A 14,406-nucleotide genomic window follows, 5' to 3' on the forward strand; every position below is an offset into this window, starting at 1 on the left:
TGTCAGGTGGGTGTTTAGTATGTGCTGTTTTCTGACTGTATTCTGTGCATGCCTGTCCTGTGCTTCAAGGTCGATTCAATGCTGGATTATTTTTTTTTTAAATTTAGTGGTGTATTTATTCCCAGTTTTAAACCAGTTATGACCTTGTACATCTATGCAATATAGAGAAAGTAACCTAATATTGTAACATGGATGTTGTCCGTGTAATTGCAGGTAGAAGCATCACTGTGAAACACTTACGTTGTAACAACAAGCGTGCCATTGACTCGTCTTGGCCTGTGATGGAAATTGCTCTGAGCCTCATTAAATTATAATTAGCATTTTCAACACAAAAGGGCGGTGGATCAGATTCTGATACATTTATCATGCTTATTAGCAGCTTACGCTAAAAAAAACCCTGCTACACTGAGTCCAGTGAGACTGATGTGGAGTAAGCTGGTATAAGATATGAGAAGAAAGGAATCTAGTCCACTAGAGATACTGGCCATAAGTAATGCAGTGACATGTCTGTGCTGTGCAGTTAGTGGCATTGTAGAATTCTGTTCAGAGAAAAAATAACTTCCTAAAATGTTTAACTCCAAATCTTATTTCAGTGAAAGTACCCATGTGTGGTTTTTATAGTCTTACGTGATGCAAATCTGGCCACAAAGATCTCTTAGTTGCAAAATAAGTAACAGGATGCATGACAACTAAAGCACCTGTACATTATTCTTATGTAAGGTTACCCAACAGCCCATTAATAGTGAGGTTGCTTGATCATTGCTGTGTACTCTTCTACCCACATACAAATATGGAAAATATGCAACTTGTAGGGTAATAAAACTAACTTCTTTGTGTCACACTGGATTACGTAGTCTGTCTCCACAGATGACAGTCAGAATGTCGTGCTTGAAATGCTTCAGCATCCTCAGAAGCTTAGTTTGAGATAATCGACTGGTTTTGTACAGCTGTGATTTACAATATAGACCTTCAGTCTGTTTAGATTTACCTTGTCCACAGGCTTTGTGCCTAGTGACCTTGTTGGTGATTTGATATGAATGTTGAACTTCTTAATGAAGTTAAAATTTATTAGAATGGCAAGCTCAAAGCCCCATCCAGCACCTGGCCTTGAACACTTCCAGGGATGGGGCATCCATAGCTTCTCTGGGCAACCTGTTCTAGCATCTCACTATCCTCAGAGTAAAGAATTTCTTCCTAATATCTAATCTAAATCTCCCCTCTTTCAGCTTAAAACTGTTACTCCTTGTCCTGTGGCTACGCTCCCTGGTAAAGAGTCCCTCCCCATCTTCCCTGTAGGCCCCCTTTAAGTACTGAAAAGCCGCTATAAGATCTCCCCAGAGTCTTCTCTTTTGCGATCTGAACAACCCCAACTCTCTCAGCCTGTCTTCATAGCAGAAGTGTTCCAGACCTCTGATCATCTTCATGGCTCTTCTCTGGACCTGCTCCAACAGGTCCATGTCTTTATGTTGGGGGCCCCAGAGCTGAACACAGCACACCGGGTGGGGTCTCATCAGAGCAGGGTAGAGGGGCAGAACCAACTCCCTTGACCTGCTGGCCACGCTTCTTCTGATGCAGCCCAGGATGTGGTTGGCTTTCTGGGCTGCGACTGTACATTGCTGGCTCATGTTGAGCTTCTCATCCACCAATACCCTGAAGTCCTCCTCAGGGCTGCTCTCAATCCATTTTTCCACCCAGCCTGTATTTGTGCTTGGGATCGCCCTGACCCACGTGCAGGACCTTGCACTTGGCCTTGTTGAATGAGGTTTGCATGGGCCCACCTCTCAAGCCTGTCCAGGTCCCTCTGTATGGCATTATATGTGTATACTTGTATTTGTTTTAATAATTTAAACCCCAAAAAGAGAAACTGTGAAATAGTTCTTGAATAATGTAACAATAGCTGTACTGTGGGAGAGTGTTATCTTGGCTCTGGCCATGCCCAGCAGCACATAACTAGGAAAAGAATGAATACTTTTACATATCTATACATATAAATACATTCATAGATAGATAGATAGATGTTATACGCATTTAGATGTTTTATTTATTTATATCTATAGATGTGATATAGTATATATGAATAATATAAACAATACATATGACACTATATGTATTTTGTTGATTATTTATTTATTTATATTTTATTTCTTTACTATTCCTAGCAGACTTTTCTTCTGTGAGTTGGCACTTTGAACCCAGCCATTCTTTGATATTGAAAATGTTCTGGGTTCCACCTCAAAATTATGAATGATGCCCAGTAATTACACAGTGTGTTTATGTCTTAGTTAATTATGGGCATGCTCTGTAGATATCCAGTGACCGGCACTGTTAGTTGAGATCATCTACATATCTGGTAGCTCAGGCCGTATAGTGAAAGCAGTTTCTGCTCCAGTTCAAAATTCCAGAAGTGAAAAGGTGCTGAAAGGAGGCTCCTTTGTGGATGCGATGAGGGGGTACTAGGTGGAAAGGAACTTTAGGCAGGCAAAACCACTTTTGTTTGGCTTGTGTTGTGCTTACATTAAGGAGACATTTATTTTTGTGATACCTTCTGATATGACTTCTAGAAGAAAATCTGTCGTACAACCATGTATAGAACTCTAAGGCTGAGGACTGTGTGCAGATGTGTGAAACAGCATGTTGCACCACTGGGATGCAAAGGTTAGAGCCCACAGAAAAGAAAACAAAGGCAAAATATTTTGTACAAAGGGGGTGGGGTGTGCTTTGGGTGTATGTGTGTGATAGAAGTTGTTGCTTAAGATTCTCCTGTGAGTTGAGATATTGCGATTAGTTCTTGATGCTCCTGTGCTCTCTTCAGAGAGGTGACATGCGATCTGTTAGCAAGCTGCCTGGTCAGCTCAAGTGATGCCCAGAGCCAGAGCAGAGCAAGGGGCAGCTAAAGGAAAGAAACCAGACAAACAGATTAGTTCATTTAAGATGTGCTTTGCTACCCAGCAAGACTTCAAATTGTTAACTGTGCATAGGAAAATTTAGTGTGTGTCAGAAAGCAACCACCTGTTATACCACTTTCCTCCCTAGAATGAGAGCCTGAAATTTTCGCAGCAGTATTTTAGGCATTTGTTACTACTACCCTGCTTATTCTCTTGCTTTGATAAAAATACTGTTTGTTAGCATTGTAAGTCACATTTGCAAGTTGGGAAAAACTGTATCTTTAAGCATCAGAAAGTTTAATGAATTTGAATTTTAGCTCGTTGCCGCAAAAAAAAAAAATCAGTTCAGGAACCCAGTCATGTGCTGAAATGAGATTTTAGGAGGTGGTTTACTGACAAAAAAAAAAAAAAGAGAGATTTAACTATTATTTTATTTTTAATTATTTTAATTCCTTATTACAATCAGAGTTGGTTTCTTGGTACGATATGGTGGGACAGGTGCATATAACATTCCTCCCAAAGCAGTTTCACGAGCATGTCATAATCTGAAATTTTGTGGCATTATTTCTCTTTTGTCTTCCTCACAGGATTTATATTGAAGGTTGAATTTCAACAATATCCTTGTAAATGGTCTTGATAAAACCGAATTGTTAAGAAATTTACAGACACAGACTGATTTTTCTTGATATTGCAGCGGAATTGTTACAGGAACTTGTTTCTGTGCTATTACAGTTTTGAAGAGGTACCCGATGGGTGTTTGCAGGATGTAACACCAGACAGAAGAGATAGATATTTGTGGTACAGGATGTCTGGAAATAAGGAGAGGCATTCTGGTGTGTGTTTTTTGGACTGCGTAATACAAGCTGCAAGCCGAAAAGCTCACACCTGTCATGGCCAGGAGGAGCCTTGGAGGGAGGTGTTTTGCTGTTTTGTTCACTGGAGAAAAAGACAGTTTCAGAATTTCAGCAAGAGATCTCTCTGAATATTTTGTTTTCACTTTGCTTAAGGGCCAGACCTCTGCATGTGTAAATTTAGAAAACTCAGTCAGGGAGATAAAGAGCCCTAGTTATAGGCAGTAAGTAATTCCTGCTGAGATATGTGAATTCTAAAAGGCAGATGCTACTTTCTTTGAAATAATCGGATTGGAACGACATGATAAGACATTTCCCTGATGTACAAAAATATGTATGTATAGATGTTTGAACATATATTTCTTTGGATATAAACTTTCAAATGTAAATTAATATTGAATGTGTGGGAGAAAAAGATCTTTTTATTATTGTTTAGCGAGCTTGTAGGAAAAATGTTCTTCAATAAAGATAGCTCCTCTTCACTTACAATAAGAAAAGGAATCAATTATTCTTAACAATGTGAGTACTTTGTAAAGATAAACCATTAAAGTAGAAGCGCACAGATATTCTTTAAGGACACATTTCAAAAGAGATTTTGCCGTAACTTTTCTATTCTGTTCTTTCTTTGTATGAACAGTCATGCGAGTTCAATGTGAACTTGAACAAAGAATTCTGTCTTCGATTTATGTATGGTTATTTAGTGCAGCATTTTGTGTTTTATTTATATGCTTTTCAGGATAAATCACCATGAAATACCTGAGCTTGGAAATGATGATTAAATTTATTTATCTATTTATTTATTTTACCAAAAAACTGTACAGACAGCACTCTTTCTTTCAACTGAGACTATTCAGTGTATGATCTAGTACTTTGCAGGGTTTGGACGCTAAGAGTTTTCAGTTAGAGGGTCAAGAGCTTGTTGTAACTAAAGTGAAGGAGATATGTGCCATAGTGAAGAATGGATCATATAAAAAGCCTAGAGAGCTGTAGCCAGGAAACAGATTTTGAAAATGAATCTCTGATGACAGTTTATTAAAAGAAAGGAAGTTAGAGTTCGAGAGTTCACTGCACTGTCAGAAAATACAAAATATTTCTTTAATCCAAGTGATGGAGAATAAATGTTGCATGCTTTTAGCAGGGAGTTTCTCAACTATGATCCCCATTCATAATTTTTAACCACCAAGGGGGAATTAATTTCATGGGTCCATACCTTCTATTATTTTGAGGTCAAAGCAGAGCTCCTCTGAATGCTGACCCAGAATATCCAAAGTATATTTTCAGTAGGTATAAATGAAGACATTCAAAACGGTACATATTTAATGTTGTATAGAAAGTATAAGCAATTATTAATTTATTGCCAAAGCTAGAGTAGATACTATATCACCGAAGTAATATTTGAATCATAGAGTGCTTTCGGTCAGAAGGAATTGTCTGGTTCATTTCCCGGTTCAAAGCAGGGACAACCTCAAGGACAAGATGTAATAAATGAGTGCATAACTTGAACAATCTTATGTTTAATTCTTCCTAAAAAAGAGAAAATTCTGGCACCCAAACCTGAAGGTGGTTAAGTCCTGAGAATTAGCCGGTATGGTAAAATAAAATGGAGAATGATGTATGGTCAGGTAGTTCAGCAGCGCTGGAGTACGTTGTGCTACTTAATGCTAGTGAAGACAAAGTAAAAAGAGAGATAGTGCAGTATATTAGTATTTGCAGTGCAAAAGACTGATGGTGCTGAGGGATGGAGCAAAAACATAAGCTACCTGCCAGCTGACGGAAGAGAGGTACCGTAGGTTTATGAAACAACAAAGTAGGTTTGAAACTTTCTGTAGAAACTGATAAATTAATATGTAATTGTGTTTTTTCATTTAGGTGTGCTTGCTGGGGTTGAGATCAAAGCTGTTTCGATATAAAAATGGTGGTGTGTTTTTTTCCAAAATGTTTGCTGACAAATAGCCTAAGGTTGGGGGTTTTTTTGTCATTTTTGCCATTACAAAATTGTTCTGTGCTACAAATTATTGGGGAAATTCTAATTTCTAGCCTAGACATGTGCATTAATGGAGTAGGAGGTTTAGCCTTTTTTAACTGGTAGCTTCTGTATTTTTCTGTAGTCGTTTAATGAAGGATGAGGAGAGAAGGGCTGGAGTCAAGTTGAAAGCCTTTTATGGACATGTACGCATCAAATTGTTAATGTATGCGTCTGCCTGCCACAGCGATGCATGCGTTGCAAATTTAGCTGCATAGGTGAAAAGTCTGCTTTGGGTTTTGTCCCCATGTTCCCCTCTGCCCCCTGCCCTGAGTAAATAATTTAACAATCTTGCACAAATGCTATCTAGTTCAACCCCTTCCAGGTAAAAATCAGTCTCGTTTATATGAATAGTTCACCTTAGTGTTTGAGCCCCCATTCTCAATGCTGAGAAAAACATTTCTATGACCTCCCTAAGGTATGTGCATTTGCCGAGGGGGATGAACATTGTTTCTGAAATATCATTTACCTTTTCAGTGTAAATGAAGCTGAATCTAGGTCTGGGGAAGTGCTGGGTTGAGCCACTGCTTCACTCCTTTAAATTGCCAGCAAAAAAAGTTGTGCCATAGACATGTAGCTATTCAACGCATACTTCATTAGTGGATTTCAACCTTTGGTGTTGGTTTGGGTGTGTATGTGGGTGGGAGGGGATGGAGGGGCAGGTGTTAAATTCAACTATATCTATGATGGCTTACTATTTGTTGCTCTCAGACAATGTCTGGCCAGGAAGTCGTGTAGCGCTGGTTTAATTTTCCCGAAAGGATGAATTCAACTTTTTGGATGTGTCCAGTCTAACTATGTGGATTTTATTATTTGTCATGAAACATTCCTGTCATACAAGAGTACCCATTTGCATGAGAAAACGAGATGATACATTAATCTTTCACTGAAAATGTTGTTGGTTTTTTTTAAATAAAATTAACAGTAATTAAGTGCTAACATTAATTTCTTACAGAAATTTTTACTGATTTTAATTTGCATGAATATTGTAATGATTTATTCATCGAGCTGTCTTCCATTGTACAGTCAGTAGCCAAACTGAAGAGAAATAGAGGAAGAGAAAGTCTGTGCATTCAAAATACCACTTCTTTGGTAGAATTCGAATTACATAACTTTCTTTATCTTTTAATTTTGTTTTTCAGAATGACAAATCCCCAGGGCGTTCCACAAGTCGATCAAGTAACATTTCAAAGGTATGTGAAATCTATTTCCTTTGTATCGAACTTAAAGAAAACTGCATACAGTACTTCACTGCATTTAACCATATATGCATCTTCTGATGTTTTCTTTATAAACGTCAGATTAAGTTTTTGACTGCCCAACATCATGTTTTCCATGTAAAGTCCATCTTAAAGTATAAATATTCAATTAGCTATTACTGTAATATGTGTGATAATGAGAAGGAAATAACAGTTGCAGTTTTTTCACCTGCTTTCCGCAACTGCTTAACGTTACATTAACACTTTGTCTTAAGATAGAATTACTGCTTGATTTTGCTCCCCCTGCCCTACCCGAATACTAACAGCTGTAACGTGTAAAGCTATGAATGTGTCATCATTTTGGATTGAATTCTGAATTCCTTTTACAGCGATTTATGGTTCACTGCAGCCAGGACTTTATATCTAGATGCTTTTTAGTTTCTAGGAAACAGAGAGGGAAAACTAGGGGGAAGCAAAATGTGATTTGTACTGGGGTTCTTTGGTTTTAACCCCCCTTTTTCTGTATTTTTGGTTCAGAGGTGGCTGAAATTTATTCCAAAAAGCCAAGATATACAGGAGGTAAAAGCTAAAAACTCAATAATTGTTTTAATCCCAGCCTAAACATCTGCCATGTATTTATTATGTTTGTATCTAAAGATTTAATATTTTGCATCCAGTGCAAGCGCAGTATTCATAGGCCCCTTTCCCACAACATTATTGTCTGTAGTGTACCCGCTGTAAAACTGTTTTCTTTTCAGAGCTTTAAAAAAAAATATTGTGATTTCTTAATTAAAGAAACTTGGTATATGTTAGGTTCTGCTCTTTCAAGAAGGAAAAAAAAAAGGCAAGGCAAAACGTGCACAATATATACAGCCTGTTGTAGAATATGGCTGAATCTCTTCCTGACTTGTTGCCTATTTTTAAAAAGTATATAGTTGTATACTCACAAGATTGATCACAGTGAATTGTATGTATTATTTTTGCTAAGAGTTTAAAGTGCACATATGTAGTTACAATTACCATAAATCTATGCTGATTTGATATTATTTTTTCTGCTTTTTAAAGTCAGTTGTGTGGGTTACATTGTGACAAAGCATAAATATATTCACCGACACGAGACACATGGCAGCGACTAACATTTATTTTGAAGTAATTTCTGTAGAAATCAGTATAGGTGCATATTAGAAAGGGGTGCTTGCATCTGTTGAAGTAGTACATTCATAAGCAAGGTTTGCAGGCATGCATTTAATCTATTTCTGATGTATAGCATCATTCGTTCTTTGGCATCATTTTTTTTCTGTGAAGCTACCTGCCAGTGAAGCTTTTCAGATGCTGAAAGACACGAAATTGGAAAGCCAGTTTCCAGTTTATTGTTCGTTTCAAAATGTTTTTTTTGGTAAAATGGCAGGGTGTATGTGTGTGTATACATAGAAAAGCAAACACCTAACTTTTCAGGTTAATATCGCATGGCACAAAGTATAGTAACAAATACTGCACCTCAAAAAAAGATTGGGAGCTTCTAGGGCATGTAAACTGTATACCAAAGGCAAGAGTTGAGTTCTGTGCAGGAGCAGATCTTGCAGATAACAAAAATTTCAGTTGACAGAAAAATTAGAAAGTCTTTGTCTAGAAATATAAATTACACTAATCAAAACACACTGTTTTGATTTTGTATCTTTTACAGCTTTCATTTGCCTGTATGAACAAGCAAAAAAGGGTAAAATAGAGAGTTATATTTTAATAGTTACTGTGTATTGTGTATGCCACCCTTGGTTGTATAAGGGGCTCCTGGTCCAGAGCAGAGTAGATGTTCCCTGATAAAGCTGGATTTTGTACCACCTTGTTTGTGAAATGGAATATAGCAAAGATTCTGCAAATACAGATTCGTATTTCATAATGCTCTTAAGTTGTTTGTTCAGAGAGGACACCTGAGGTTTGCAGTGTATGCTTGGGCAATTTTGTGTACTAGGTACATTAACTCTGAATTACCTGGTATTACGGATTAAACTGAATTGTTGAATATTGAATATGTCTTATCTAGACATAATGAGAAGGAATGGCTTTGGGTTTTTTGTTATTTACCGAATACTAGTTACTATATACCTATTCAATCCATACATTTTAAAATCAAACATTCCCTAGAGGGGTGGGGGGAAATCAACACTTCAGTTTTACCACTCACTTTTGCTGTCCATGGAAAGCACAGAAATTTAGCATGTTGCAAAGACTTTTCTTTTCTTGCATATAAGTTTCTGGTAAGAGTTTCAGTAATAAACTATTTTAGGCAAATGAAAGAACAAAACCTAAAATATTTAGATACGATTTCAATACAAAATTATTTGTAAAGTCTATTGTAATACATGTTACTAAGTAAAAACAGTGGCTGGCCAATATGTTTCTGTACATGTACTATTATAAGATTAAGCCAACTGGAATATTCACAAATGATTTTCATGTAACTATAAAATTATGTAGCTCTACCTCTGAAAGTATTTTTATTTTTTTTTTTTTTACTTGTAAGTCATTTTTTTTTTTTCACTTGTGTAATGGAGTATTTCATCAAAATGGCAGGAGTAAGGCAAAATCCTGCACTTCCATTCCGTTAACCTGACTCAGCGCTGAATCAAGTACTATTTTATTTGTGGGCGAGAGTACATGAGCAGCAAAAACGGAGTGTAGCAGGGCTATAGCTCCCACTGCCCCTTGTCCCCCTAAGACCCTGTGCTGTACCCCTTCTGCCCATGGCCCTCCCCTGCCAGGCCAGCACCAGTTTGCTCGGCAGGTAGGAGAGGGAAGCGAGCATTTGCTCAAACTAATTTGCTGATCCATCTCTGTGTTCTTTTCCACCTCATTACTGTGACCTTAAATATCCTGCTGGTGGGGTAACCACTGAGTTAAGTGCAGGTTTTTGAAAGTAATCTCATATCATTTTGTACTCTATCACTCTTCCGTACTCTGCCCAATTCTGTCTGCCTGTTTCTGGGTACTCCTGACTGACGGTCAGCTCTGGCCGTCTTCAGCGAATATCCACCTGGGACATTCGTTCATTCGCTTCAGCCTATACATCAACAAAACCGTCCTGGGACTCCAAGAGCAACTGCTTCAGTTGGTTTTCTAAGCAGAGACAATTAGGAAAATGTATCAGTGTCTGATTTCTGCTGCACTTCTGGTAATAACTTAGATTTTCCCTGTAGAATCAATAAATCAATAAACAGGTCTTCTTGCCTTCTGCCCTGCTGGCATTGGGAGTAACAGATCATATTTGGGACTGAGCTGTATTTTGTGTTATCTCGCAGTGACAAAGTAGAGCCCTAGTTTCTAACTATGGCTTTCAAAACCTATCTACTGCAATACATATAAATAAAAACATAGAAGTATTGGAAATGTGAGCTAAGAACCAGCCTTGCTGGTTTTAAATTATTGTTATTATTTTTTTTAACTGTTAGACTTTCTCTCCCACCCATTTCCCATGGTGCTGGTAGCAGAGGCAACTTTATTATTCTTTGTAAAAGATAAGCCTTGTGCAGCGTTCTGGATTTCAGAATTAGAATTATCTTATCTGGATGTGTTTAAAATCTAAATAAATTAAAACCTTGAGCTTGTTCATTACATATTTGCCACTGCTTAGTTCTGTGCACTGTAGATTTTTTCAGTAAGCTTGTTATGTCTTCCTAAATATGTGTATAATTTAAGAGGAAAGCTAGTCTGAGAAGGATCTGGTGGATTCGTTTCTTTCCGTTGTGGTTAACCAGTGGAACAAATCTTGTGTTTGAATTACAGTCTGTAGAGGTTATGCTTATATGTGTTTCTGAGGCTGTCTGGTTATATTAAAATGCTTTCTGGAAGAATTGTTTCTAACACATCGTAATTATCTTTCTGCATGTTAATTATGATTCAAGAGCTCCTTAGAGAAGGATGCTCTCTCAGCAGTAAGATTAGAAATTCTCTGATGGGATCTTTGGGCTTACTTTGCAGTGCAGAGAAATTCAGGCTTGGAGCAAATTGCCTGATTTTTGCTTTGGCTCAATTGCTTCTCAAAAGCCATGAGCAGGTGTTAGAAGACTTTTTATTTACAGGTCTCTGAAGCATCTATCTATCAAAACTCTGTTGAGTTACATCAGGAAGAAGAGAGGTGATAGGTTTAGAATATTCAGTGTGATAATAGTCATCGGTCTAATTCAGAATCTGAAAAACAACAGAGGAGGGAAAGAAAGAACTGGTTTTACAATATGTTTATGCAATTTCTAAACTGATTTCTTATGTCAGGTAGGGCTCCCCTCAGTAAGACACAAATGAAAACCAAAAGGCACCAGCTTGTCAAAGTAGTACCCACTAAAGTTTTAGATGAAAAATGTATTGTTGCCAATTTATTGATTGTGGATTTGAGCTACTCGGTTTGTGATTTTGAAATGTGTTTCACAAACTGAATATCAATTTATGTAATATGTAGTATAATATTTTATCCTTTTGAATTACAAATTTCCATTTAATTTCTTCCATTAAAATTTAAATGTTCTTTCATGTGGGTTTTGATATTCTTTATTTTTCATGCTCTCTCACGCAAGGTGAATGTGTGAGGAGTCCTGTATCACAGTTCAGGTGTTTTATGCAACTTGAAGCAAAACTCACTATGCATTTTTTTAAATGGGTAAACATACCACCACGTCTTTGGCAGTGTTGTCATAGTATCTTCTGTCTGAATTATTGCAAGCACAAATGATCAGGTTTATGGTGAAAAAAGCATAAGGGAACTTAAATGTTCATCATAGAATCACAGAATACCAGATTGGAAGGGACCCCAAGGATCATCTGGTACAACCTTGCTTGACAAAAGCACAGTCTAGGCAAGATGGCCCAACAGCCTGCCCAGCTGAATCTAAAAGAGTGTCCGGTGTTGGGGAATCCACCGCTTCCCTGTGGAGATTATTCCAATGGCTGATTGTTCTTATTGTGAAATTTTTTTGTATCGTGGACTTAGCCTGAGAGAGGATTGCAGCGTCTCCAAGATACCTGTTGCATGACTGAATTCTAAGATTCAGTCATGCATATTCACACATAAATGACAATTCTCTTCCAGATTGCCATGGTGTTTTTTTTCAAGGAAGCCTGTAGCTCCATCCTTTCCAAACGTAGCTTCTAGATTACTGTGATAAGCCACTGAGGGAAAACTTAGAGCTTTCAAAAAATAAAATAAACCAAGAAAAAAACAAGTCCTTGCTCTTGTAAAGTGTAAAATGTCAGCCTTCAAAAGTGCTGTTACAGTGAATAATATCGTGTATACAAAACCAGCATTAAAATATGAGTGTAAATGTTATGTTAGTCATCTAAATGATTCTTCTTGCTCATAAACAGAATCATTAATATCAAAGGTGAAGGCTAACTTGGCACTTAACTCTCATTATGATTCTGTTACTGTAAAAAACAAGAGCACAAAGTAAACAAGTTAGTGAAAAGTATTTTGTTCATCAAAAAGCAGAAAAAGGCAAAAAACTAGAACTAGAGACAATGGCAAAATAACTATTCCTGCACTTTTTTTTCCCCCATTAGATGTAAATGTTTGATTTCTTTGTCTAGAGAATACTTTGTGGCTTGTCCATAAAATTTATTGTTTATTTACAATAACCTTAACAAAAGGCATGACTGCAGAATTTACCTAAGTCTGCCCGAAATTTGAACTTCTGAATAAAATTGCATAAAATACATCTCAGTTCCAGCAGACACCCGGTAGAAAACAATACAATTTCAATTTATTCTTAAATACACTTGACCTGTATATACTTGACAAAAATACGATTGTATGTATACAATCTATATGGATTCTATTTTATTAAATCACAATTCTTACCAACAGCTTGTTCTGAGTATACCTAAATGTGTCACATCAGCACATCCAGGCAGAATTGCAGATGTGTTTGAAATGTGTTAAGTACCACAAACTTTATGTGTTTATACAAGCTTACCTTGTGTGTAATGCCTATATGTAATTTCCACTTCTGTAAAGACATTGTCTTATCACTGATTTCAGTCCTATACTATGATATGCAATACCATACAGGTGAAATAGTTTTGCTTTGTTTTCAGTAAACATGGTATGCAAGTTATAACAAATGCTTATTGTTTAGTTTTCAATAAGAATTATCATCTGTAACATACCTACTCCATATGTATGTACTCCTGGAAATTTTTATATGGCATTTATTTCTTCACCACGGCACTCAGAAACACATTTCAGGTCTTTGTCCTAAAAATAATACAATTAAGCAAACTTTATTTCTACAGTGATACAAAATTATTTTCTTGATGCAGTCTGAGGTTCCTCGCACTTCATAAAAATATGGTGTCTCCCATTTTTCGTAAGGGTGTGTTGTCAGGGTTTCACTGTCTTTTGGCTTAGGTATTTCAATATTCTTCCTATGGCTCTTTTGCTCCGGTGCATTTAGGTTTCTCTCTCCCTAAGGGATGGAATAAACAGATACCAAATACACACCAGAGTAGAGTTGTTCAAATATAACAATGGTTCAAATATAATAATAATCCCTCACAGATGGGAATTCATCCAGTCCGTGTCCTTCGTCGCCCAGATGATCAAATGAAGAACGGGAAGAATGTGTGCACTCACATACATATGCACTGGTGGGAGAACGGCAGGAATGTCATATGTTTGAAAGCTGTTTAGTACACAGAAATATTTTTAGGGTTTTAAGTCTTGCAGATAGGGGGATATGTAGAAACAGATGCCTTCTTTGGAAGAGAAACTCTAAATGATGTTGTCTGAATACCGATACTGACTACCTTTAGAACTAAAATACTACAAAAAAGAAGATGCGTGTTTTGTGCTTCACCTTTTCTACAGGCTAAGTTTGCATTTAGCTCCTTCCAGACAGTCAGAAGCTGCTGGTCTCAGGGCTTTGCACCTTTTATGTAAAGACCAGCACATCCCTTGTTTCAATTGCCTACACCTGTGTATTTTTCCCTAAGAGCTACAAAGCATTTTTATTAAGAAAGTGATAATGCCTAGAAAGATGCATTCTTGACGAGAATCATGAATCAAAAATATTGCATTGCTGCAGTACAAAGACTTTTGCAAACTATAATCCGTCAGATAATTGAAAGCTTAGCTAGCTGTGCTACATCTGGAGAAAGAGTGGATTTTTGAGTAGAACCTCTACCTTTAAAATAAAGGTTAGCAAAGATCAGTAAGACAGGGGAAAGGAAATTAAAAAGCTTATTGAATCTACAAGTCAAAGTTGTAATTGTTTTTGTTGGTGTCATTTTTAAATAGTAGGATAGATTTGCCACTTGCAATTTTACTTTGATGGGAAGTAAACCTACTTTAGTGATTTAGATTTCAAACCATTTTATCATACTGACTTTCAAAGGTGCTGAATGGTATTGCTCAGCAGAATTGTAAGGATATTTCTTCTCCTTCCTTCTGTGTTACTTTTCCC

At 37.0% G+C, this 14,406-nt stretch overlaps 1 protein-coding gene across 1 annotated transcript in view; it reads left to right on the forward strand.

Annotated features, from left to right (window-relative positions):
* Positions 1–14,406, forward strand: part of MARCHF1 (membrane associated ring-CH-type finger 1) — a 246,497-nt gene that overhangs the window by 186,962 nt on the left and 45,129 nt on the right. The window contains exon 4 of the mRNA XM_054202878.1: positions 6,902–6,952. Within this exon, the coding sequence (XP_054058853.1) occupies positions 6,902–6,952 (51 nt within the window). The remainder of the gene's footprint in view (positions 1–6,901; positions 6,953–14,406) is intronic.

The sequence above is a fragment of the Rissa tridactyla genome, chromosome 5 (assembly GCF_028500815.1).
Source record: "Rissa tridactyla isolate bRisTri1 chromosome 5, bRisTri1.patW.cur.20221130, whole genome shotgun sequence".
NCBI classification, from domain to species: Eukaryota; Metazoa; Chordata; class Aves; order Charadriiformes; family Laridae; genus Rissa; species Rissa tridactyla.